General features: G+C 35.7%; 4 protein-coding genes and 1 non-coding gene across 12 annotated transcripts; 3 read left to right on the top strand and 2 right to left on the bottom strand.

Annotated features, from left to right (window-relative positions):
- The first annotated feature begins 1,716 nt into the window (after positions 1 to 1,716).
- LOC130974190 (uncharacterized) lies at positions 1,717 to 3,265 on the top strand. Its single transcript, XM_057898967.1, has 4 exons — positions 1,717 to 1,993; positions 2,081 to 2,233; positions 2,342 to 2,387; positions 2,566 to 3,265. The coding sequence occupies exons 1-4, from the start codon at positions 1,970 to 1,972 to the stop codon at positions 2,619 to 2,621; spliced, it is 279 nt and encodes a 92-aa protein (XP_057754950.1). The 5' UTR covers positions 1,717 to 1,969; the 3' UTR covers positions 2,622 to 3,265.
- LOC130977797 (U6 spliceosomal RNA) lies at positions 1,903 to 2,005 on the top strand. Its single transcript, XR_009085473.1, has one exon. It is a non-coding gene; the product is annotated as a U6 spliceosomal RNA (small nuclear RNA).
- Positions 3,266 to 3,350: 85 nt separating the features above from the next.
- Positions 3,351 to 4,219, bottom strand: LOC130974189 (peptide methionine sulfoxide reductase B5-like). The gene is made up of 3 exons (XM_057898965.1): positions 4,024 to 4,219; positions 3,666 to 3,822; positions 3,351 to 3,571 (listed from the first exon to the last, which is right to left on the bottom strand). The coding sequence occupies exons 1-3, from the start codon at positions 4,122 to 4,124 to the stop codon at positions 3,413 to 3,415; spliced, it is 417 nt and encodes a 138-aa protein (XP_057754948.1). The 5' UTR covers positions 4,125 to 4,219; the 3' UTR covers positions 3,351 to 3,412.
- A 6,696-nt stretch (positions 4,220 to 10,915) lies between these two features.
- Positions 10,916 to 20,816, top strand: LOC130974186 (SAC3 family protein B). 2 transcript variants are annotated; one of them, XM_057898960.1, is made up of 15 exons: positions 10,916 to 11,278; positions 12,304 to 12,540; positions 13,197 to 13,328; positions 13,640 to 13,852; positions 14,403 to 14,624; positions 14,725 to 14,978; positions 15,657 to 15,757; positions 15,853 to 16,068; positions 16,372 to 16,599; positions 16,681 to 16,772; positions 16,850 to 16,943; positions 17,236 to 17,328; positions 17,447 to 18,207; positions 18,328 to 18,442; positions 18,879 to 20,816. In XM_057898960.1, the coding sequence occupies exons 1-15, from the start codon at positions 11,124 to 11,126 to the stop codon at positions 20,586 to 20,588; spliced, it is 4,623 nt and encodes a 1,540-aa protein (XP_057754943.1). In that variant the 5' UTR covers positions 10,916 to 11,123; the 3' UTR covers positions 20,589 to 20,816. The 2 variants fall into 2 exon arrangements, with proteins under 2 accessions (XP_057754943.1, XP_057754944.1); XM_057898961.1 differs by lacking the exons at positions 10,916 to 11,278; positions 12,304 to 12,540 and adding an exon at positions 13,453 to 13,622 and having other exon boundaries at positions 13,717 to 13,852; positions 18,879 to 20,815.
- Positions 20,817 to 20,862: 46 nt separating this feature from the next.
- LOC130974187 (probable protein phosphatase 2C 35) lies at positions 20,863 to 24,907 on the bottom strand. Of its 7 annotated transcripts, none has more exons than XR_009084439.1 (5): positions 23,350 to 24,904; positions 22,926 to 23,057; positions 22,140 to 22,503; positions 21,659 to 21,886; positions 20,863 to 21,307 (listed from the first exon to the last, which is right to left on the bottom strand). XR_009084439.1 is itself a non-coding variant. In XM_057898962.1 (5 exons), exons 1-4 carry the CDS (start codon positions 24,265 to 24,267, stop codon positions 22,187 to 22,189), a joined length of 1,263 nt encoding a protein of 420 aa, XP_057754945.1. In that variant the 5' UTR covers positions 24,268 to 24,907; the 3' UTR covers positions 21,455 to 21,910; positions 22,140 to 22,186. The 7 variants fall into 7 exon arrangements, 3 of the variants coding, with proteins under 3 accessions (XP_057754945.1, XP_057754946.1, XP_057754947.1); XR_009084440.1 differs by lacking the exon at positions 20,863 to 21,307 and having other exon boundaries at positions 21,454 to 21,910; positions 22,140 to 22,197; positions 22,302 to 22,499; positions 23,350 to 24,906; XM_057898962.1 differs by lacking the exon at positions 20,863 to 21,307 and having other exon boundaries at positions 21,455 to 21,910; positions 22,140 to 22,197; positions 22,302 to 22,503; positions 23,350 to 24,907.
- Positions 24,908 to 25,689: the final 782 nt, after the last annotated feature.

Genomic DNA, 25,689 nt, shown 5'->3' on the forward strand with positions numbered 1-25,689 from the left:
CGCTGTTACCAATGTAACTGCTCCCACGTGTAAATGCGAAAACCCCAACAGACGCGACGTTGGATTAGACTTGGCGGTTAAGAAATTTAAAAGTCACGTCAGCTACAGACCAAGTTCAATACTCGAATCCAACTCTTAAGAAAAAGAGATTGAACTCGAGTAGGGGCACTGTTCATACACTGGCCCAATACTAAGGCCCAGGTCCAAATACACCAAAAGGCCCAATCCAAAGATTGGCCTTCGTTATTCACCGACCTCTTTAGAAGAGGTCGGACTCAACACAGACTTCTTTCCAAAGAAGTCGGGCTCAAGAGATAGCTGGCAGATAATACTTATTCAAATAAGTAACTGCCCCTAAAATCTCTCTAACCACTTCTAGAAGCCATATCCCAACAATCCCTAGATAAAAGGGACGGTTATACACCTAAAAAGGTGGCACTACTTCAACGGTGGTTATTGGATCACCACTATAAATACCCTGACACCCCTCAGGTATCTCTAAGTTCCAATACATTCTAAACCTGCTTAACCCCATGCTGACTTAGGCATCGGAGTGTCTTTGCAGGTACCACCCCCCATCTCTTGGAACACACAACTCGGAAGCAGCTCCCAGACGTAAACCAAGTCGGAGACCACACTCCTCCAGCGCTTGGGCCTCAAACAAGTCCAACCACCGTCCGGTTCTAGGTAAGCCCCGGAACAAAAATATTTAAATTTTTTGTTCAAAATATATAAAGATCAATTGATTTATTAAGAATCCAATGAGTTATAATTCAAATGGTATAGTCTCACATATTTACCTAAAAAATCGTAAATTCGAATTTTTCTATCTTTGATTTAAAAAAAATCTTTCAAAAAAATTTAAATAAATCAACTATCACGTTTTAAAAAGCAAAACATATTTTTATATTTTTAATTTATTAAAAATTTATTTATCTTCAAAATAAAAAATCATAATTTATTTCTCATTTACTCTTATTTTTATTAAGGCCGTGATCGAATGTGTATCTCTGTTTATGATAATTAAATTAGCACCATAGTTTATAATTTTATATTAGTATCATAAATAGATTGTAAATGTAATTTTAGCTCTTAGATATAATTACAATTTTGCTCACATAAATATTTTTTTATAAATATTTGTTTTTTCTTTAATTTTTTTTAAGTTTTTTTTCATTTAACTGGTCAAATAAAATTTAAAAAATTTTGATTTTATTACTTATCGAAAATAGTGTTAGTTTGTTCTCAAAGAATTTTAAGATCACACCAGCATTTAAAGCATTAAAGAGAGAAATTAAAATAAAAATCTTATAGATTTTATCAAATCAAAATAAAAGAATAAACCTTAAAATTTTATAAATTGTTAAATATTTTAACGACATGATTATAAGAATAGTAAAAACAGGACCAAAAACAAACTAAAATTAGCCAATAAATTATAATTCAAATGACATAGTCTTTTTATCTTCATTTAAAAATTTCGGGTTGGAGTCTTACATCTAACTTTAGAAAAAAAAAAACAAATAAAACTATAAAAATATATATGCCAATATAGACGTATAGTCAATTCCCAATTAATTATTGACTCTTCAAAGCATATATTAGTAGATTCTCAAAGCTCCCTATATTAGGCTTGCATTTCTTAGCTTTTTCTTAGGATAAAATGCAAAAATTATTTACTAAATACAAAAATTGTTTACTATTTAGTCCCAGCTCCCTCTCTGCAACTGAGTTAAAGAACTGAATTATGACTTATGAGCTCATGCAAACTGCGATGGAGATGTTAATCGTGCTTCATTTTCATGTTCAGTTTCTCGTTCGCACCTGACTCGGTAAAGTCCCACATCGTGTAGCGTTTCATTACTTTGATAGGATATATAGGAAAGCGAACAAGGGAAGCTCGTCCCTTCGGGGACATCCGATAAAATTGGAACGATACAGAGAAGATTAGCATGGCCCCTGCGCAAGGATGACACGCACAAATCGAGAAATGGTCCAAATTTTTTTCCTCCCCACCCTTGCAAAGCCATTCTCATGCGGATTTGGAAATTAAGTAATTAGGGTTAATTTATTTTTGCAGCTTCAAACGCGAATGGATCACCAACAGTTAAACCCGAGCGGAGCGAAACCGGTGGCAGCGGCGGCGCCTCCGCTTCACAAAAGTGACGCCGACGACGACGATGAGAACGTTAAGCAGCTCGACGAGTGTTCTGCTCTCTACCTTTTAATGCAGGTGAAAATTCTTGTGTTACTCTCAGCTTCCTTAAACCCTAAACCCTTCAATCTTCGAATTGGAATCCATCGCACTCGTTCGACTTGTTTTTTGTCTATTATATTTCAGGATTGCGTTGTTCGAACAAACAGGAATTGGAAAGAATGCCAGCCAGGTATGTTTCTTCAATTTCAATCACTTCTCGATGATTTGATTCTTTTTCACGAGGCTTTTTTTTCCCCACAACGAAGATCATTGTTATTCTGTTGAATGTTACTTAATTTTGTTTTCTTTAGAAGCTCTATATTGCAAATCAATGCTTGTAAGTAAATTGTTGAGTTTTTGACATACAGAAATTCAAGCTCTGAAGGAATGTTTTGAAAAGAAGAAGATAAACAAAGGCAAGTAAGAGAATTTTGAGCTGGCAGTAATAAAGGTCATTCATGAATTTGTTTGTCCGAATGATTCAATATTTCAATTGAAACTGGTTGAGATTGAACTTGTGGAAATGGGACTCCATATGAGATCCCTTTATAAAGGTTGATTCTAATTTGAAGATAACAAAAAGATGATTAAGAAAAAACCATTTTGGCATTATTGATTTAGATTTAGTGCTTAGGATTATGCTTTAATTCTGGTTGCTCTGCTGTTCTTAGGTGATTTGATATAATTGTAACTATGTTTTGAAGAAATTGTTGAGGGGCCAAACACAAGGGAACCGTGTTGATATTTTGTATTCATCATAAATTTGCATCTGAAAGTGGAGTGTTTATAAGACACCATACAAGATCAGGGGTAAAATAAAGTAGTTTAGGTGTAGGTGTCAAAGTTGAAAGCCACATAAACATTAAACAATAAGATCTTAAAGTAATGGAATAGGCATCAATATGGGGGTGGGTGCAAGGTTTAGATGATTAAGAAACATTGTCTTTCAATCAAGTCCTGCCCCACACCAAGAAAACAAAGTATTGCATTGGCACACCACCAAACAAAGGAAATTGATCGACTATCCTTTCTTTGCAGTTTATTCTAAAATGATTTTATTGGCGAAACCCATTCTTAATTTATTTGGATCATATGGCACAGTGTCTTGCAGAAATCCATATTTATGCTACAAACAGAAAGGGATATAAATAGATTTTGCAAAGAAAGAGAAAGGGATTTTATTAGTGCCTCAATTTTCAATACAGGCCATAATGGTTAAGCAGTAGAATTAGATGGAATAAACTTAACGGAAACACTATTAACACAATGGCGTTCATCAGTGGGTGTCTTGAACCCCTCTCCTTTGAAAACATGCCCCAAATGGCCACCACATGCTGCACAAGTTATCTCAGTCCTCCTCCCATCTGGGTCCGGCTGAAAGTGGTTTATTCAATCAATGTTGGCAAAGGAAAAAAAGAGAGAGATGAATATCCAAGTATTGAATAAGAAAAACTGAAAAAGAACTCACTGAGCGATTGATGGCACCAGGTAAACCCTCAAAGAAAGCAGGCCAACCACAACCAGAGTCAAATTTAGTGGAAGACTTGTAAAGAGGAGTTGCACACCCAGCACAGTTGTAAACCCCTTCTTCATAGAACTTGTTATATTCTCCAGTACCCTTCAATCTGCACAAGTTCCCATTGCAGTCACATATTCTTAGATCTCAACTCAACTCACTTTATAACCAATTTCATGTCTTAAAAGGAACTTCTTAGATTGTGTTTAAACTCATATATAGTTGCCAAAAACTACCAATGATTTTAAGAAATGGCACTAAAATAACTCAAAACAATGAGAACAGAAAAGGTTGGGGATTGAATTCATACTCAGTTCCTTTCTGGCGTAGGATCCTGAACTGCTCAGGGGAGAGAATGGCCCTCCATTCCTCCTCTGATTTCTGAACCTGAAACCCTGTTGACCCTGCCATTCAGTATTCACTCTTCCTCAAAAAGCTTTCTGCTTTCTCACGCTGAAGTTGCACGCAAGCCGTTTATTATTTATAATAATAATGATGGAATCATGGAACCCCATTTGGATAAATAATCTGGGAAATTATGGCAATCACGTGATAAACTTTGACTTCACTGGGATTTTCCCGGGAAAAAAAAATGAACTTGGACGGAAAATTGGGGCATGGCAGAAACTTGGGGACGTTGATGAAGGCAGGACACGTGGCATATTAATATAGTTGCTTTCTCAAATCTTGTGTCACCGATGAGTAACACCCGTAATTAGCTTCCTGCAGATAAGCCCAATAAAAACGCGCATTGTATTAAATGGATCTGAGTTTTCAATGATGGATTAAAAGCCCAATAATACCTCAAAAAGACAAAAAAAAAAAAAGAGTTTTGAGTTTTGACCCCAGAAAATGAATTTTCCTAATAAATATAGTAAAATTTAAAATTATTTCATGAAAACATTTAGAGAAGAGAATCAATATTAAACGTAAGACTCTAAAACTAAAACATTTATAAAAATAAAACTGCCTACTTCATTGTACTAATAAATATAAAAGTTTATATTATTAGCTAATATTTTTTGGTGTTCATATTATTAGCAAATTAAAAATTAGCATATAATTTATTTATTGTAAATTTTTTTATGAAAACACGGTGTAAAACATATTTACAAACATATGTATGAGCAATTATTTAAATTTTTTTCATTTCTTTTTGGCCCAAACGCATCCTGCGTTTTATGGATGGGCAAAAAAAAATTTTTGAAACAATAAACGTAGCCTGCGTCTTTTGGGTTGTCAGATTTTATTATTGAAGGGCGCAAAAGCAACCTGTGTTTTTCAGGTGTCAGAAAAGTTTTTTTTGTAAAGTATAAATGCAGATTGCATTTTCTTGAGAAAAAAAATATTTTAATCCAGATTGTTGCTTATATATACGATTTGGAATTCATTTGGAGTCCCTCACTTCACTTTTTCTCCCATTCCTCTCTCTTCCGTATGTGTTAGAGTTGTGAGCTTTTTTTTTTTACAATTTCATGTGCCAAAAAAGTCGAGTTAGGTAAGGTTGAAATTATGGAAGGTGTTGCAAATTTGCGAGTATATTAATGGAGAGATTATACCAAACACACACGAATGAGTGTCTTTTGTTTGTGAATATCCATTTTCATTTGCTACTCCATGCACCATGAATTTTGCAGAGTTACAAAATGGTCTTTGTGATAACATACAAAGTCACATTTCGAAAAGGGTGAACAATATTTTATACAGGAATTCTGTACAAGTATTTGGCGGGCTGATACAGTTTCAAATAATGTTCATCACTGACGACGCAAGTATGCAGCAGATGTTCCATATTTATCAACAAACCCGATTTTCACGTGCCGATGATAGAGTTGTACGTGGAGTTCGAACAGCAGTTGGGGCTGGACGCGGTTGGCGAGGAGGTCAATATTGATGAGCTCGGGGATATAGATTGGGAAGAAGATAACAACGACAGTGAAGAGGAGTTCGAAGCAAACTGCTATGTGTACCACTCGTAGTACACTGGGAGAGGATGAAAGCCAATAATATCCTCGCCTAACTGCAATGTGTTATAGCGGTCAGATCTCCACCTGTTAACCCATTGACTGTAAATCTCTCCCCAGTCATGGTTCTGTGCTCCTATCAACCGCTTGCAATGATCACGACCAAGATCGAACGCCGGGCCTGGTGGAAGTTGTTGCATCCCAAACTGTCGTCTAACTCGATCTGTCGGATTCCATTCTATGCACTCGAATGACACTAGCGGCGACTGGGTGGAGCACATAACCAAATGGGTAGCGAGGACATCCCGAACCCCCACTCCCACATACGACTGCCATATAAACTGCACATTAGTTACCAAGAGGCCAATTAGAAAAATTATTCTTCTTATAAAAACATTTGACATTAATAGTGACAACTTACATCGTCAACTTCCATATCGTCGAGTCCTCGCCTAAAATGCGCAGTAGGCCTCCGTATATATCTTGTATGTCGGCGTCAATGACTCCACCTAACAAAAAACAGAATAATAACATTAATAAGAATAACAAATTAATAATAAAAATAAAAATAATAATAGTAATAGTAATAATAATAATAGTAATAATAATAATAACAACAATAACAGTAACAATAAAAGCCAATAACGTCGCGCAAGTGGAATACCAACATCACCGAGCTGATCGCGGGGTATAAGAGCCAGGAGCGGCATACGCTCCCACGCCCAAACAAAAAGCAGTATTAGTGGGCCATCCATCTCTTTGCAGATGTATCGTGATGCACGACACAACGATCTGTATGGGTGTGCCAGACTGGCTGCCCCCCAACTGTATGCTAAAATAGTCAAATCCGATAGAAATTTCGAAGTAGCGGTAGAAACTTCGAGTTCAATGAAGTGGTCGACTTATCCGGAAACACAACTGTTCTGAGCACGCAGAAAATGTGCACCCGGACATACCGCTCAATAGACTCTTGAGTGTCACACGGCTCCGTGTCTCTGCACCGCCGGACCCATGCAAGATTAATCTTCCCCAACACGTGATCTTGCGAACTGGGCTCCCGAGCAAAACACGCAATACAGTTCTCCACAAAAAACTGGTGACTGCTGTCTGATCTACCCATAACGGCCTCCCCATTAATCAGGAGACCAAGAATATAGCTCACATCTTTCAGCGTCACCGTCACTTCACCTATCGGAAGATGAAATATGTGAGTCTCTGGCCTCTAGCGTTCCACCAAGGCACTCAGTAGTGCAGAACGACCTCTCATTTCGCCTACTCGCGAAACGTGTTGAAACCCAATCAATGTCAGTGCTGCTACAGCTATCTCATTAAAGGTATCTGGCGGATCGAGTTTTCTGGACAACAAATTCCTGATAGCATGCGAAAAAAATAATAATTATTAAATTCTAAATAATATCAGTTAATAATTTATTAAAAAATAATAACAATAATTAAATAGTATTATTATTATCTTAAAAATTAATAATAAATTATTAAAATATTATAAATATTTATTTATTATTTATTATTAGAAAATAATAATAACTATTATACAGTATTCTATAATGATTAACAATCATAATAATAAAACTAATAATAATAATAATAAATAGTATTCTATTATTAAATAATATTATTTATTATTACAAAATATTAGTTAACTATTAAAATTAATAAATTTTTTTACTAAACATTGTTAAAAAATATCGTTTACTAAACCATATTATTATCATTATCATGAATGAAAAGTAATAATAAATCACTAAAAATTAATAATAAATTATTAAACAATATTATTAATTATTAAAAATTAATAATAACTTATTCTCAGTGTCATAACCAATATTATAAACAAATAATAATATACTAATCATAACAATAATTACTTAAATACAACAACAACAACAACAACAACAACAACAACAACAACAACAACAACAATAATAATAATAATAATAACTATTCATTATATTATCATTATCCTAAATGATATTTTATTAATAAACAATATTACTTATTATTAGAAAATATTAATAAATTATTCAAAAATAATAATTTTTTTAATTAAACATTGTTAAAAAAAACCGTTTATTAAACAGTATTATTATTATTATCATGAAAAATAATAATAAATTACTAAAAAATAATAATAAATTATTACACAGTATTATTATTAAAAAATATTAATAAATTATTCTCATTATCATACCTACTATAATAATAATAATAATAAGAGTAAAGGACATTTTCGTCCTTGACCTTTTTTTTTGCGGACATTTTCGTCCTCAAGCAATGGAAAATACATTAAAGTCCCTGACCCTTGAAAAACGTGGACATTTATGTCCTTCCGTTAAATTCAGCCGTTTACACTGAACGGAAAAGGCTGAGCTGGCAGAGGTGGCGCTGAGGTGGCACGTAACGGAGACCAGGTGGCATAAAACATTTCGTAACAGAACGTATAAGTCCTTGGAGACGGAGCATTTCGTAACAGGACATATAAGTCCCTGGAGACGAAAACGACGCCGTTTCGTCTCCTCCCCCATCTGCCTTTTTCTTCTTCCTTGGTCCCTTTTTCCTTCCATTCTTCTTCCTCAGCCCCTGCCTCCATCACTGCCGCACAGCATAACAAATTTTACAACCATTTACACCATTGTTAAGCCAAATTCATACAGAACCAAATAAAAGATCAAAGTATTGAACCCTAAACAAATATTAAAAAAAAATTAAACCTTCACTACATCATTAAGCTTTACAGAATTAAAAGGAAGCATCAATATCAAAACCCAACTCAAATCTAGAGTGGAAAAACAAAAAATTAAAACTTCAAAAGTGAATCCAAAGGGTTAGGTTAGCTTGTTATCAGGTGAAGACAAAAAGGGCTATACCATGCAGGCAATGAATGCGAGGAGAAAGAAAGCTTGGTCACTCAAACTGAACTTTGGGGGTACCCACTTGGGTGTGAAATTGAAAGGTATCATTCTGAATAACAATGGGTTCAGATCCATTATTTGATGAAGAACATGCAAAGAAGTGCGGTGACCTGAATTTGGTTAAGATGAGAAGGATATGGCGTGAAGTGGAAAAAGTGGGTTGTCTGATTTTGAGGCAAAGATTGAAACTTTGGTGTGTGGTTAAGATGAGAGAGTTTATGAACATGGTGATTCAAATTGGAGCAGGAATGCCACACTCCCTAACCTCTATCACCGTGGTCAGCTTATGAGTCCATTCGCCGAAGCCGGAGGAAGTGGCGGGAACCTTGGTTTCCTGGTCGGGTTCTGTGGCGGAGCATTTGAGAGGCGGTGGCAACCTCATACGCTGCGTGACGTCAAAGAGGCCCAAGCTCCGGTGGTTGGGAGCACGATGGTGCCAAATGGGCACAAAGGAACGAAAAGACGATAGGGACATGGAGAAGGTGAAAGTGGCCATGGTGGTGGAAGCTTCTAGTAGCTTAAGCATCTAGTAGCTTCGCCGGCGTTGATGGTGGTTGACGGAGGCGCCGTTGTGCGGCGGTGATGGAGGCAGGGGCTGAGGAAGAAGAATGGAAGGGAGAAAGAACGAAGGAAGAAGAAAAGGCAGAGAAATTGGGGGAGGTTACAAAAACGGCGTCGTTTTTGTTTCCAGGGACTTATATGTCCTGTTACGAAATGCTCCATGCCACTTGTCCTCCGTTACGGCCACCTCAGCGCCACTTCTGCCAGCTCATCTTTTTCCGTTCAGTGCAAACGGCTGAATTCAACGGAAGGACATAAATGTCCACGTTTTTCAGAGGTCAGGGACTTGAATGTATTTTCCATTCCTTGAGGACGAAAATGTTCGAGAAAAAAAAGGTCAAGGACGAAAATGTCTTTTACTCTAATAATAATAATAATAATAATAATAATAGTAGTAGTAGTAGTAGTAAAAAAATTAAACCCTGAGAAATAAATAATAATATAATATTAGTAATAATAATATTAATAACCACAATAGTACTAATTACAACACAAACAAATAAAATTCGAATATATATATATATATATATATATATATATATATATATAGTTAAATATTAAAAAAAAACTACTTACCTATTGAATAATTTAAATGCTCAATAATATATTTTTCTGATTTGGTAAAATTACGCACCATTTTTTCTTTCTATACTGCATACTTCTTCTTCTCTTACATTTTGCTTCTTCACTCTTGCTTTCTCACTCTCCTTCAACTCTTCCTCGGCTCTAGTAACTTCGTTTTTTACTTGGCTCCTCTAACTATTTACGTTTTGACTTTTAAAGACTCAAGTGAACACTCTCTATGACACGTGTCGCACATGCATCTAGGAAGGCTGCAAAACGCAACCTCCATTTTGTTCTGCAAGGCTGACAAACACAACCTGCGTTTTGCCTAGTCGAATGCTGGTCAACAGCTACTTCTGTCATCATGCAGGGCACGTTTCGCAACCTGGTTCCCTTCCCAGTCCCGTCGCAGTCTGCATTTTGTGGCAGCTGCAGATTTTTGGTTTTATCGCCTGCAAAACGTTACTTGCATTTTGCAGGTCACTGAGCAACGCAGGTCAGGGGCGGAGCCAGGTGGTGAGAAAGGGGGGCGATGGCCCCCCTAATTTTAATTTTTTACATGTAAATTATATGTAAATTTCAATTTAGCCCCCCTTAAAATTTTATTTTAGTCTTAGTTTATTGTATAAATATTTTTGGCCCCCCTCTAATATTTTATCTAGCTCCGCCCCTAACGCAGGTCCACATTTGCAGACAATTCACCATGCATCCATATTCAAACTTATCACCATTATTTTATCCATAACCAAATTAATTTATGGCAAATAATCTTTAAAAGAGTTTATAACTTAGAAAATTGGTTAGAAATTCTAAATTAGCGTTATAATTAATTCTTACTTTTAAAATAAAAAGTTTATTTTTTATTTTTTAATATTTTAAAATTTATATATATATTTAACTAAATTTTTATTCATTAAAATTTAATAATTAAGATGATAAATTAAGAACTTGTTTGAATAAATTTAAAAAAAAATTGAATTATTTTTTAAAAAATATTTAAAAAAATAATTTTATATTTTTATTTATCTGTTTAAATACAATAATATAAAAATATTACCAATTTATTTATTTATTATATAAAAAATATTTTTTTTATCAAACATATTAAAAAAATAAAAAAATCAACAATTTAATGGCATCTAATCAAGCCTAATCCTTCTATTATTACCGAATGGATGACTTACTTATTGAGTAACAGAAAGAGAAAGGAGCAAAGCTCCATTGAGGAGGAGGGTGTTTCAGTTTCGTTACTCTGATTCCGAACCCTCCCAACTCCAACTCACAGCTCCAAAAGGAGGAAGCTTTAATACACATTTCTTCTATTCAATTCCCTTCCCATAACCATTCATCATCGCAGCGATAAATGCCATAGAAAAAGAAGAGATACAAGAATGTCGTATACGGGATTTGGGAAGGGTTCTGGACCCTCTGCACCTCCCAAATCCCAACCCCCTTTCGGCTTCAACAACTCTTTTTCTCGTCCTTCTTCTTCTCCTCCTCCTCCTCCTCCTCCTTCTTCTTCTCTCCCAACCCCTCCTAGACCCAGGTACGCCTATTTTATTCTTCAAAATCATTCTTTTACGAGATTTGAATCAGTGTGGGTCTTATGTTGCTCTAGGAAGTTATACTTGGGTTCTAAGTATGTGTTGATATGTGCAAGATTTGATCTTTTAGATGTGGGGTAGTCTTTATTGGACAAGGAACAGAGAGTTTTCAGTGGAAATGGGGTTGCTTTGCTTATTTGCTTACCTTTTTTGAAAAACAAAAAGGTTCATATGGGTTTTGTTGCGTATATGGTTTTCTGGTGAAGTAGGATCTCAGCAGGTGGTGTTGTGCAAGTTCACCATTATTTTAAGGTGGGAGAAATTGGGGGAGGATACCAGAGCACAATTTTTGTAGTGATTGGGAGATTGATTTTGTGGGGTAGGGACTAGGGCTTTAACGCCTAGGATTCAAGATGGAATATGGATGTCATGGATATATGCTTTAGGTCTGTGGACTGTGATAGTGAATGTTGGGTAGTAGAATGCCAGACTCAGAGTCCACTGTGTAATTTAAATTCTATCAACATTTCAACGTGGCTGAGTAAATGCAATAAAATAAAAGATTAGGAGTGGATGTATTTGGCAGAAAGTTTGTGCTGTCATTGATTAGGATATGAATGAAGCTGACCTTAAGGTGAGTAATATGGACCCATACAAAAAATGGTTCAAAAGGAATATAGTCAAATTAAGAAGGGTAAAGGAAAATTGAAGAAAACCTTGGGACATTAAGAAGGTACTCCTATTGGATTTGGTTTACAATTGAGCTGAATGGTATCCATGTAGCCTACTCTATATGGGTGCTAAAGCTTTTCTATTCGCTGTTGTTGCTTATGTGAGTTTGTGGACATTTATGTTAATCTCTATTTAGTAACTTCAGTGAGTGAGTTTATCTCTGTAAACATTCCTATAGAGAAACTCATTGAAAAGAACCATGGTTTGTCCCTTGTTGAGAAAAAGTTTGGATGTAGTTATCTTCAAGATGTTTCATTGCATGGTGCATTATTGACAGTTTATATTTTTCTTTCAGATCCGTTGAATCTTCTGGTTGGAGTAATGTTCAGAGACCTTTCTATAGAGATTTAGAAACTCATACTCCTGTAAGATCCACTCCTGTCACAACATTTATTGCTTCACGCGATTCTACAAATGGTGTTACAGCCAGAATTTCTAGATTTCCAAACCCAGAACGGACCAGATCTCCCCCTGTGTCCTATGAAGATCTTGATGATTTGAGGGACCCTGACCAAACTGTCCAAAGAAATAAGTAAGATAATTTAATCTACAATAGCACATACCTTTGAATTTATTATGTATTTTGTATTATGTATCAGGATTTGAGCATTAGCAACTTTTTTTTAGGTGCAAGTGTCAAAGTGTTATTTGCATAAGGCTGAAATATGTCAGTCCAGTACTTAACTTTTGTTATCTGTGTTGGCTTCTGCGTTGAACTTTATCAGGGAACCAACGTATTCCATGAAAACTCATTTTGTTGGATTCAAGGTTTACATCGTATCAATAAAGACTACTGTAATGGATAAATAGGGTGGTTTGTCTAACCCTTTTTGGTGTCTTCTTATGTTAGAAAAATCAGATCATATTTTGTTATATGTAAATTTAGATTTTAAGCACTAATAATGTATGAATCGCATCATTCTTCTTGACTTGAAAGAAAATTATGAAGTTTCATCTCTAATGTAAGTGTGTTTGTTGTTCAAAGTTGTAATGCCTATTTTCTATATATGTTGGCTTAAATCTAAGGGGATGACAGATTCATTTTTTATTTTCTGGCCCGTGAAAGCCAATTTAGTTTTGGCATTCTTCTCATCACATCCTTTAAACTCTTAATATTTACCATGACGTGTCATGCCTAATGGGTCATTACTTTCACGTTACTCATTTATTTGCTGCTGATTTCTGTAGCCAGTCAAGTTCACCAGTTGATGGTTGCGGTCATTTACTTCATTTAAAATCACCACCACAATCAGCTCCTTCATTACCTTCAAATCATCACTCTGTTTGGAATTCTCAAAGTCCCTCAACTTCTGTCCAGCAGTAAGTTTTAGGTTCAACTCTCTCTCTTTATCTTGCCGCCCAATTCATTTTCTCTGGAATTCCCCATGTGCATACAAACATTATAATCTGAAACATGAAACATGTTTTGTTGTTTTTAATGTAGGTTAGATTATGAAATGCTGCATCTTGGTCTGAGTAATTATTCCAGTGTTTCATCCACATCTTATTATACATGACTTGTCTTTTTTAGCTTATCCATCCTAGCATGGTGGGATAAGGAGTCACCATCTGATTCCATCTCAATATTCTAAATGGTATTTGTCAAAGATCAAGGTATTCTTTTTATACAGGCAAGCTTTATCTCCCAGAGCATGGAATGGCCAAGCCAGTTATGCTAACCCTTCGAACCATCAAAACCTTTCCCCAGGCCCTCCATATATTGGTTCTCAGAATCTCCAGAATAATGTTACAAAAGAACTTAACAGTCAAGGGTCAAAGAGGACTAGGTCACCTCCTTCATCTTCTGCCATCAGACAGGAAGTTGTTCATAAAGAATTTAGAAGGTATTGTCGGGGCATTTTATATTTTTTGCCTGTACTTAATGATGCTATTATTTGATGCAGCTTAGTGTACACAGTTATTTAAGCAGTATATTTGATTTTCATTTCATCTAGCTCAATGAAATCTTGAGAAGAATGACTTGTTGTTTGTAGGAAACAGTTGATTAAACATGGCTTAAACATATAATTAGTTACCAGCAAATTGAAATAATTTCTAGATTTTGGATCACTTCCTGTTTGCGGACATCTTAACCTAAGTAGTTTTAGTAAATGTGAAAGGCAAAAGGGTTTTATGATTTAAAAGCACTTTAGAAGGCTAATTAAAAGGTGACCAACATCTTTGGAGGAGGATTCTGCTGACTGTCTGAGTAGAGATGATGCAGAAGAATCTCATCTATTCTCTCTTTCCTCTGCCTATAGTTTAGCAATTTGCTTGTGATGAATAATATGTATGCAAACATCCTACTTTCTTTGTTTTCTGTAGTATATCTGAGTTATAAACGATGAAACAGAATGTGCATTTGTTGAGCCTGTTTTATTTTTCTTCTTGTAGGCCTTCTATATCTCCATCTAGAATGACAAATACGTCAAATGTTCTAAGGACTGGGCCTCCTCAAATGAATCAAAGATCCTTAACATCTGTTGTTTCTGAAGCCACTGATAGTGGGCCCATCAGCTCCACTGCAACTAAGAGAGGAAGGTCTCCTCCTTCATCATTTCCGGTCAATGAAACTGTTGAAGGCAACTCCATCTCCATAGAAGACAGCCCTGAACGGTATGATGTCAAGTGAAAATCCTTTGTTTTTTCACTCATTATTGTTTTGCTTTATCTATTAATTTTTTTTAAGGATCTTTATTCTTATTGTGCTGTTCAGTGAAACGCTAGCCAAGGCAAAGCGTTTAGCTCGCTTCAAGGTAGAATTAAGCAAATCTGAACAGAATAGTGCTGAAGTTGCTGACCAGAAGGCTTCTGCAAATAGACATGAACAGTCTGTGTTGGAGCAGAGATATGTTGGGGGGCATGCGATGGATTCAGCTGGAAACTTCACTAATGGCCATGCTGTTTCTGATCATGAAGGCCTTGAAACATCCAAAGTAATTATTGGCTTATGTCCAGATATGTGTCCTGGTAGGTTTTTGAGATTTTACATCTACAAGTGAACATGTGCCATTTTTTAAAATCTTTTGTCTGATCACAATTCCATTTATACTATGAATTTTTTCCAAGTATGCATAATTCCATATTTGTTCCTGGGTCCAAAATATCCAGATTGAAAGAACTTCCATCTTTGCTTCATTTTGAAATTTCTTTTAAGATTAATGCTACACAGAAAAATTTAGTCAAAATGTTGGACATAATTCACCCAGAGTCCTTGATTGTTGGATGAGATAAGGTGATAGGCTATTTATCTAGCCCAAAATCGAAAACCATGACAACTTATTATGAGCAGAATTTTGGCAAAAAAAAAAAAAAAGAAAGAAAAGAAAAGCTCTAGCATTTTCCTTGTTTTAATTTTTCTAGCTATCTTTTTTTCAAATATAAAGTATAAACTTTATTTCGGATAGGGATACTATTCTTATTTTCCTTTGGTGCTCTATGCTTGGTTTGTTTTATGCCATGTCATTATCTGATCTTATATACAATGGGGTTAAGGATGCCTCATCCTCACTCTTCTCTTCTCTCTATTAAATTTCTTCTTCTGCATATATAAATAAAGAAGTCCTAGAGCTTTAAGGGAATTCTTCAACTTAATAGGTAGTATAAGCATCTAGCTTCATTCTTATTTTGATTGGATCTGTATTTTAGAGTCTGAGAGGGGAGAGCGTGAAAGGAAAGGGGACCTTGATCAGTATGAACGCTTGGATGGAGATAGAAATGTAACCAGCAGACTTCTTGCAGTTAAGAAGGTGATTGTCATATTACTAATACTAAACTTCACTTTTTTTTTTTCCATAAATACTGTTATCACTTCTCATTAGTAACACATCATGATTCATGGCAGTATACTAGGACAGCAGAGAGGGAAGCAAGCTTGATTCGACCTATGCCCATACTGCAGAAGACAATTGATTATCTACTTTCTCTGCTAGATCAGCCCTATGATGAGAGGTTTCTTGGTGCATATAACTTCTTGTGGGATAGGATGAGAGCAATTCGAATGGACCTGAGAATGCAGCATATTTTCAATCAAGGGGCTATTACTATGCTTGAACAGATGGTACTTTTTTATTTTTAACAAAAGTATAATAAAACCTGATTTTTCTCTTATTTAAGTGAAAATGATATCTATTTTTTCTGCAAGTTCTTTGTATGCTATATTGATTCAGGCTCAATGCAATTATATATTGTGGATACTTAGAGATACAGTAGTTTCATATTTATTTGTTGGTAAAATAATTTTCTGAAGGTCCTGGTGCCTTTTATCAAGAACCTGCATCTGCTTGGTGATGTTTGTAAGAGCAACATCTGGTGATGATTAAAAGTTTAAAACTCATGACGCTGTTGATTTCTGTGGTTTCAGATCAAATTACACATCATTGCAATGCATGAATTATGTGAATACACAAAAGGAGAGGGATTTTCTGAGGGCTTTGATGCTCACCTCAATATTGAACAGATGAACAAAACTTCGGTTGAATTGTTTCAGATGTATGATGATCACAGAAAGAAAGGAATACTTGTGCCTACTGAAAAAGAGTTTCGAGGTTATTATGCTCTCCTTAAATTGGATAAGCACCCTGGCTATAAAGTAAGTTGTCCTCGTTGTGCTCTGATCTTTAATGTTTCATTGGCAATAGAAAAACCTAAGAAAATAAGCAAGTTATCCTAGGTTGAACCTGCAGAGCTATCCCTCGATCTCGCTAAGATGACTCCAGAGATAAGGCAGACTCCAGAAGTTCTATTTGCCCGCAATGTAGCAAGGTTTGTAATTTCAAATGGAAGTTAGCTACTTTTTTTTTGCCATGCATTGTGATCATCCCCTTTTGTTTGCTTTACAGAGCTTGCAGAACTGGTAATTTTATTGCCTTCTTTCGACTTGCAAGAAAAGCTACTTATCTTCAGGCATGTCTAATGCATGCGCACTTTGCAAAGGTATGAGACCACCTTGTATTTTGAAGTGCTCATCAAAACACTATAATTGAGCTTTTTTTTATTAAGGTTAGGTCTTCCATGTATAGACACATCATTCACTTAAACAATCATTGTAGGTAATCTGTAACATTGTTTAAGTTGCTAGGAGGTAAACTGTTGTAGCTGTTTCCCTAAAATGATTATATTTTATATGTAGTTCTAATTCAATAACTTAATATACAACAATGTTTTTTCATGCTAAACGGTGTGGTTTGTTTACTGACCCCTTTATATCATATGCCACTTTCACCAGTTGCGTACCCAGGCACTTGCTTCTTTACATTCTGGTCTGCAGAATAACCAAGGTCTCCCTGTTTCTCATGTTGCTAACTGGCTTGCCATGGAGGTATTTTTTCATGGACAGATGTGGATGAATGGTTCTCTTGTTTCCTTTCTTTTTTGTCTACAGTGAGGCAGGACTTTCCAACTTCCTCTTACATTCACCTTTTTGTCATCAAAATTAGGATGAAGTTATAGAAGACCTCTTGGAGTATCATGGATTCTTGATAAAGTCATTTGAAGAACCATACATGGTGAAGGAAGGCCCATTTCTCAATGGTGATACTGACTATCCCACGAAGCGTTCCAAACTTGTGCACAAAAAAAAGTCTGAAACAATAATTGAGGATGTATCATCCTTGAGTCAAGCGGAAGTACCACCTGCGGTAACTAAGATAGAGACAAGAAAGCAAAACAAGAAGGAGCCTCAAATAGTTCCGTCCATTGAAAATGATAGTTCTAGACAGAAGCTTGATGAAGAAATGCCCAACTCACAAGTTACGTTGTCCCCAAAAGATAGCAAAGCAGGAAAGGCTATCCCTTGGATACAAAATAAGGAAGAGCTACTTGGTCGTCAAGACAGTGGAAAATATCATAATATGGCTAGCCCTAAACCATCACCGGTCAACTTCCAATTCCCTAATAAAATGCCTGAGCCACAAGTTACTATTGCGCATTCTGATTTAAATATGAGAGGCTCTCCTAGTCCTAGGAGAAACTTGAACTTTAATGTTGATGTGAGACCATTGGAGGTTGCACCAAAACCAGCTTCATCTGAAAGTTCATTAGTTAGTAGTATTTTTGTGCCACTTCCTGTGGCCCATGATGTATCCAAGGATCAGTCTCTTGTTATCCGCCAGGAAGAAAATGAGGATCAAGTGGATGATAACAGTGAAGACTTTCAAGATAAAGAAATTGCTGACGCCAAGCTGAAGTTGTTCTTAAGGTTTCACTTTTTTGTGCCTGATTTCATTTAGCATGTTCAGTTTTTAGAATATGAATTTGCCTGTTTTTTTGGAATCATTAAATTCTGTAATCTAAATTATTGTTCCCTCTGCTTTGCCAGGTTATGGAGGAGACGAGTGTCAAAATTAAGGACGTTACGTGAGCAGAGGCAGTTAGCAACAAATGCTGCATTAGAGTCATTGCCATTGGGTCCTCCAATTCGACAATATACAAATGTAAGATTGGCATGGTTTTGTGATTTTCTCACTAAACTGCTCTTATATTTTTTGTTTTTTCTCGTTAAATGAGCTGAACCACTGAAGACAGTTTTTATTGTTAAGTGAATTGAAGATGAGTACTTCCTCTTAAAGTAAAGGCAGTTCTTGCTGCTGAATATAAGATTGAAACCTTTTGTGAATTCATCATTTTAAATGCTTATTGGACTTCTGTGCTATTGACTTCCTGCTGAACTCTTCCAGTTATGCTTTAAAATTATTACTGAAATTGTGAAATCTATTTTTCCATAATCAAACTTGGAACAATATGCATGAAAATGACCCATTTAGCATTCTCTTTTTCGTTTTTCCATTTAGCAATTTTTATTTTCAGTTAGAGTAATAAAACCATGAATTGATTATTGTATTGACTATGATGTTTTCTTTTACAATGAAGCAACCTGGTAGCTTTGACAAGTTTGACATCGATACAGCTATGAGGGAGAGATGTGAAAAGCAGGAAAAGTCACAAGCAAGACTTAATGTCTCAGAAATAGTTGCCAATACACTAGACAGAAGAAACAAAGAAGCTAAATGCTTGTGCTGGAAAATTATTCTATGTTCTCAGACGAACAGTGGATATGAAATGGGATCAGCAGGCTGGTGGTTGGCCTCCAAGCTCATGCCTTCTAGCGACAAAGATGTGATTTTGTCATCTCCTGGCTTAGTAATATGGAGGAAGTGGTTTTCTAGCCAACTCGGCACTGATCCTACTTGCTGCATCTCTGTAATCAGGGATACAGCACTTGGTAGATTAGATGAGGCAGCATCTGGGGCGAACGCAGTTGTGTTTCTTGTTTCTGAGAGCCTTTCATGGGAACTGCAGAGAATTCATCTCCATAATCTTCTGAACACAATTCCCTCTGGAGCTTGCCTACCACTATTGATCTTATGTGGTAGATATGACAAAGGGTTCTCTTCTATTATAATGCATGAACTGCACCTTCAGGACATTGATAAATCACGGGTTAGTTGCTTCCGGATTGTTTTCCTTATTGAAAACCAGCAGGTGGAACACTTAAGTGGATTTTTTAGTGATCAACGACTGAGAGAGGGTCTGGAATGGCTGGCAGGTGAATCACCTTTACATCCTACGCTTCGTTGTGTGAAAGTACGAGAACTTGTTCATAGGCATCTTAGTTCCTTATCAGGGGCTCAGGACATCAGCACTAACTACAAGTTGGGTCCGAATGACTGTATCTCATTGTTCAATGAAGCCTTAGATTGCTCATTGCAGGAAATTATTCTAGCTGCCAATTCAAATCCTGCTGGTTGGCCATGTCCGGAGATTGGCTTACTTGACAAGTCATGTGATGAAGATAGGGTGGTTAAAAGGTACTTGCCGACTTTAGGATGGAGCTCGAAAGCAAAAATTGAACCAGTGATTTGTGCTCTGCAAAACTGTAAGCTCCTGACGTTTCCTGATAATTTATCCTGGTTGGCAGGAGGATGTAAAGCTAGACATGAAATTGAGAACCAGAGGATAGAGCTCGAAAATTGCTTGATCCTGTATCTGACTCATACTTGTAAGATGATGGGAGCCCCATTGGCAACGAAAGAGGCACATGTCACAATTCAAACCTGTTCTAGACTGGAGCTGCATGGCTCAGGCTATCGTGTAGTTCCTCACTGGGGCATGATTTTTCGTCGGATTTTCAACTGGCGATTGATGAGTTTATGTTGTGGGGATATCTCCATGGCTTATATCTCAGAATCTAATGATGTTGGTTTTCCAAGTTCGGATCTGGATATGGGATTTGATGCAAGTTTCACTTCATCTTATAATCTTAACCTTACTTTAGATGAATTAATCAGTGTTAATTTTGACACTCCTCTTCCTGTGAATGGTCATCCAGAGCCAAAAGCGATTCAACAGACTCCTCAGAAAGACTCAAATGATGTATTTCATAACGAGAGGAATGCTGAAACCACTTTCCATGTTGATGCAAGCATAAATACAGCTTATACTTTTGGTTTGAACAATGTTAGCAGTGAAGCATTAATGAAAGAAAATTCAACCAAAGAAGCTGATCAGTTAAGCAAGTTGTTGGAACAGTGTAACTTGTTGCAGGATGGCATAGATAAGAAGCTCTCTATATACTTCTGAGTGGCTTGACTTTTTGTATACTTAGTTTTTCTAAGGTGATGTTGATTAGGAAATTTTGTATGATGAATTCTTTTTTATATTTATTTGGTTTCCATGAGTTCACACATTGGAAAGGAATTGATACAGTGAACAGAAGTTTTTTAACTGTTAATTGTGTAAAAATGTAGTAAAGTTTAACACACTATTTAGCAATAAAATTGGCAGAAAATTTAATTGTGCATGTGAACTATTGTCCAATTAACTTTAAGAATACTAAAAGAATGTTGGCATATATCCTTATGCAAGCATTATTTTTTCATATCAAAGTTTCGAATAATATTAAAAGATTATAACGTATAATTCATACTTCGGCAGAGAGTTTCTCCATAGTTTTTCTATTTCTTGTTTGGTTTCACCAAAAGGGAATTGATATGACAAACCTATGTAAAATGTGGTGTAAGATTACTGAACATGTTACCTGAACGTGAGCATTAAAAATAGTAGGATATCTTTTCATATAACAGACAATTTGGTACTGTTTTTTAAGGAGATTGATTGGTTAAATGAGACCCATCACTAATCAAACAATTTGTAAAGCCTATAGGATTCAAAATGTTGAAACTTTGGAGACATGATGAGATTGTGGACAATGAAACTTATGCATATGCTTATTATGGTCCATGAATCCACAACATGCTGAGTTGGAAAAGGGGCCTTATATTTTGTTGCATTCAATGAACCTATAAATCAAGACCACAAGAAAAACAGAACCTATAAATAATCAGACAACTTTAATTTGTTGGATTTTAAAGAGTTTTACAACTTTCTATTGTTATGAAATGGCATATTATAATTTTGCAAAAAAGGAATAAAGTGAAAAAAAAGTAACTTTAACACCTACCAAATTCAAAATTATGATCCCTCCCCTTCTCTTAATTTTGATTAATATTAAAATAATGCATGACTTATTCGAGAATTTGGTTAAGCTATCTTTTACAATTGAACACTTCCAATAATTTAAAACATGAAAGTAATTATGAAATGCAATTTGCCAATTTCATATTCAAGGAGGAAGGAAACAGTTATATTACACTGGACTCAGCATCAGCATGAGCGAGGATAATGAATTTACATTCTCAACAGCATCTTGCTTTGCCCTTCAAAGCTGACCAATTTACAATAATTCAATACGAAGGAGTTAGTCACCAGCCATTCTCCCTGCATCATCCTCTCTCCATCAACTCAAGTAATTTATGAATACTCTTCCAATGCATAAATCTGGAGAGCATAAATCTGGAGTGTCGAGGTTGTCGTGTCATCTGAGAAGACAAGTTCAAGTGGTTCTGCATGGTTAAATGATGATATGTAACCAGAATTGGAATATTGAGAATAGATGGAATATACATATATACATAGAACTATGATTAAATTACACTGGTATAACTTTAAGCTAATGTTTCCAATGAAATTGAGCCACCATTTTGACTCGATGAACATAATGGCATTGTAGTAATTTACGATGATAATGTAGATGACACCAAGAATAGAAATAAATATTAGAGAGATATGTACCATATAGGAGAAATAACAAAGATACTTGGTCTTGTTCCATGAAGCCTCTATTTGAACACTGTTGATGGAAAAGGATAAATCTGTGAAGTCTTTGCAGAAACTAATAAACCATTAATATGAAATGATGCTAGTGAGATTGTAGCAATCATATTGGTCTTTGACCAGTTGGTGAGGGAGCGACTATAGCTGGACTTCTCATTGAGACTGCATGCTGACATGTCTGTAAATCGGAGATTCCACTCCTCACAGAACGAGAAACTTCCGACACAGTAGTAGTGGATGTCTCTGATGTTCCGTTTCCCCTCTTGGACCTTGTTAACATACTGGCATTGATGTCACCTGATCCAACTTGAGATGAACCTAACTACACAAAAATTTAAAGATTAGATAAACAAGCCAATAATCAAATGATAGGAGAGAATCAAATGATTGAACCACCAATAGAATTTTTAGCTCTGTATAAAATGCTTGCAAGAAGAATGTATGAGAAACAAATGTGTAAAATGTTGCCGTGCTTATCAACCCAATCAAAACCCCAGATCCAGATAATACTAAATACAGTAGGAAACCTTTAACAAATAATTATCTGAATAGAATTGGCCTAAGATAACTTCCAAGTGAGCAGCATATTAACAAAACAGCACAATCAAATTTTGGAAGGATGGTGACACAGGCAAGGGGGTAAGAATATGATGGGACACTACAAATTTGAAATCTTTATGCAGGTCTAAATTTAGAAAGCATAAAATACAAATGAGAAGGGTATAATATTCAAGTAATTCATACATTTGACAGGCCTTTGATCTGAACAATGATAATTGTTATATCATCTGTTCGGTTCTCATGTTCCAACCATAGTTTATATGACTCTCCAGCAATGGCGGCACATGCATCACGGGGATCTGAATAGCTTGCTGCCTGCACCATTACAAAAAATCATAGAATTCATCAAGACACTGAGTCATAACATTTCCTGAAGTAAAATAACAATAAAGAATTATTAGCAATAGCATTGCTAGGTTTGCCTTGTGAACTATTTCCAATTCAGGGCACAGAATTGAAGCCTTTGCTATTTAGTTTAAAAACAACATTGAACATTAGAATGGATTGAGAAGAAAAATTTAGACACCATCTGAATAACAATACTTAAAAAATGGACATTTGGAAGGAAAGATATAGAATTAAAGAAGAAATAGGTAGCATGTCATACCATGTCAACAACAGTTTGGCTTGATAGGAACTCAAATATCCCATCACTTGCAACAACAAAGAATAGATGATTCGGTGTAAGCTGGACTGTTGACACCTCAGGAACAGCAATGACACCGATAGTCTCTGCCAAATTATCCCCAACACTCCTTGTGAAAGCAGTTCCAGGATACATTCCATTTTGAACCCACAACCTTGGAGGATCGCCACCCTGACTCTCTTCGTCGCCCCAAGTTTGGATATTTGGATCCTTAAGCCCTTCTACCTGATCAACACTCAACACCCTTGCCCCAGAAAGCTTCACTCTCTCATATTCATCTCTCCGGAACGGTGTCTGATCCGAGGACAAGTCCTCAGCAATAATTCTATTCCCGTCCTTAACAGCTAGCACTGCTCTTGAGTCACCAACATTAGCTACATAAAGGGTATCACCAATAACAAGCACTGTAATTGCAGTGGTACCACTCATTGAATCATCAACATCACTGTTATGCAGTTCGTAATTCGTTGTTAAGAATGCAGAAGTGTAAGCCTTAACAGGGTCCTCCAACAATGCAGGGTCACTAGACAATGTTTCTACTAACCTATCCTTAACAAAGTTTGCACACTGTCCACCAAATTGACCATGACCATCATACACACCAAAGAAATGGACACTGGGGTTACCTTGAATCTGAGTCCTAATGCAGAAACTATCTTGGTTTTCCTTCTCAGGTGAATCAGGGTAGTATCCCCTCTGGGTTAGAACAGAATACTCCAAAGTGAAGTTATGTGAAGGAACAGTAGCTACCTCCAATGGTCTCTGAGTGAGTATGTGCTTCCTTTGTGCACGGTAAGGACCAAGTTCTCTGTAGTCCCTGGAGCCACCCTCTGACGGTGTAGAGTACCGGTTACAACACTTGCCATTGACACAGCCCATTCTTCAAACAGAAGGTGTGCAGCTAAAAAAAGCAAGAAACACAAAGAGCTCAAAAAGCAAAAAGCACAAACTAAAAGCTAAATTAGGCAATTCAGGGTGGAAGCTGCAAGCTACGAGCTTCTGAAAATCCACATTGTGGTTCCAAGCTTGATCCTTCAGCAGTTTATTCTGGGAGGAAAATAAACAAAAACCCTAGGAAGGGGCAAAATAAGCAAGGGGGAGGAAAGATAGGATTTTGAGGTGTGAACTGTGATGAGAGGTTGAGAAAAACAAAAGGGTAGTTGTTGAATTGGGACAGAGAATGATTTTGAAGGAGGCTAGAGAAGAAAGCTGAGAAAGAGTGGAACCCTAGAGAGAGAGGGAGAGGAAGCCCAGAAAGGAAGCAAAAGGGTGAGGCATTTTTTCTGGCGTTTGATGGAAGGAAAAAATAAGAGAGAAAGAGAAGCAGAAGGCGTGTGTAGTGGGGTTGTAGAAAATGAAAGAAAGAATTGTACTTTTCGTTGGGTTGCAGAGAGAGAGAAAGGATCAAAGGGAAAGCCGTGGTAGGAAGAAAGAGTCCAAATGGGGTTCACAAGAGAGAGAATGAAAGAGACTCACACAAAAAACACGAGAGAGAGAGAGAGAGAGAGAGAGAGAGAGAGAGTAAGAGAGGGACAAGGATTTGAGAGATTCTATTCTATGAGTGCATGGCTGGGTTTGTGTCTTCGCAGAAACAAAGAAACAAAGAAAGAAGAAACAACACACTACACTTGTAACTCACTCAGCAAATTGAGGTCAAAACCTACTCAAATCTTTTCATGCTTCAAGCTTTAATAATAGAATTTTTATCAAATCTAATGACATTAGATTAAGATCCACTCAAAAACTTAAATGAATAATACTATATAGTAAAAACTTAAAATATTATATTATTTAAAAGTAGCTTAGATAATATACAAATTCATGTTAAATTTAAAAGTTAATTTGTAAAAAATATATATATAATAATTATTATTGTGTTTAACTGTTATTTTTAAATTTAATTGAGTAATGATATGTATTTAAGTTAATTAATTAAAAAATTTAAAATTTTGTTTAATGGTATATCAAAATTAATTTAAATTTTATAACAGTTGATAATAAATGATATATTAATACTATATAGAAATTTAATTATTTATGTAAACTTATTAATGTAGTATAGATACAAAAAGTAATTGGCATAAGTTTATTTTATTATATGTTGATATTAATTTTGGTTAATTTTATGGTGTTTTTTGTTTGGAATCATTTTAAAATATTTATTTTTTAAATTTTTATACTTTTAAATTTAAAATTAATTATTTAACTTATTTTAGTAATTAGATAATATCTTTTATAGTAAATACCATTAATTTTTATATGATATAGAGAGATAGATAGATAAATAAATAGATTTATGTG

The sequence above is a fragment of the Arachis stenosperma genome, chromosome 4 (assembly GCF_014773155.1).
Source record: "Arachis stenosperma cultivar V10309 chromosome 4, arast.V10309.gnm1.PFL2, whole genome shotgun sequence".
Lineage (NCBI taxonomy): Eukaryota > Viridiplantae > Streptophyta > Magnoliopsida > Fabales > Fabaceae > Arachis > Arachis stenosperma.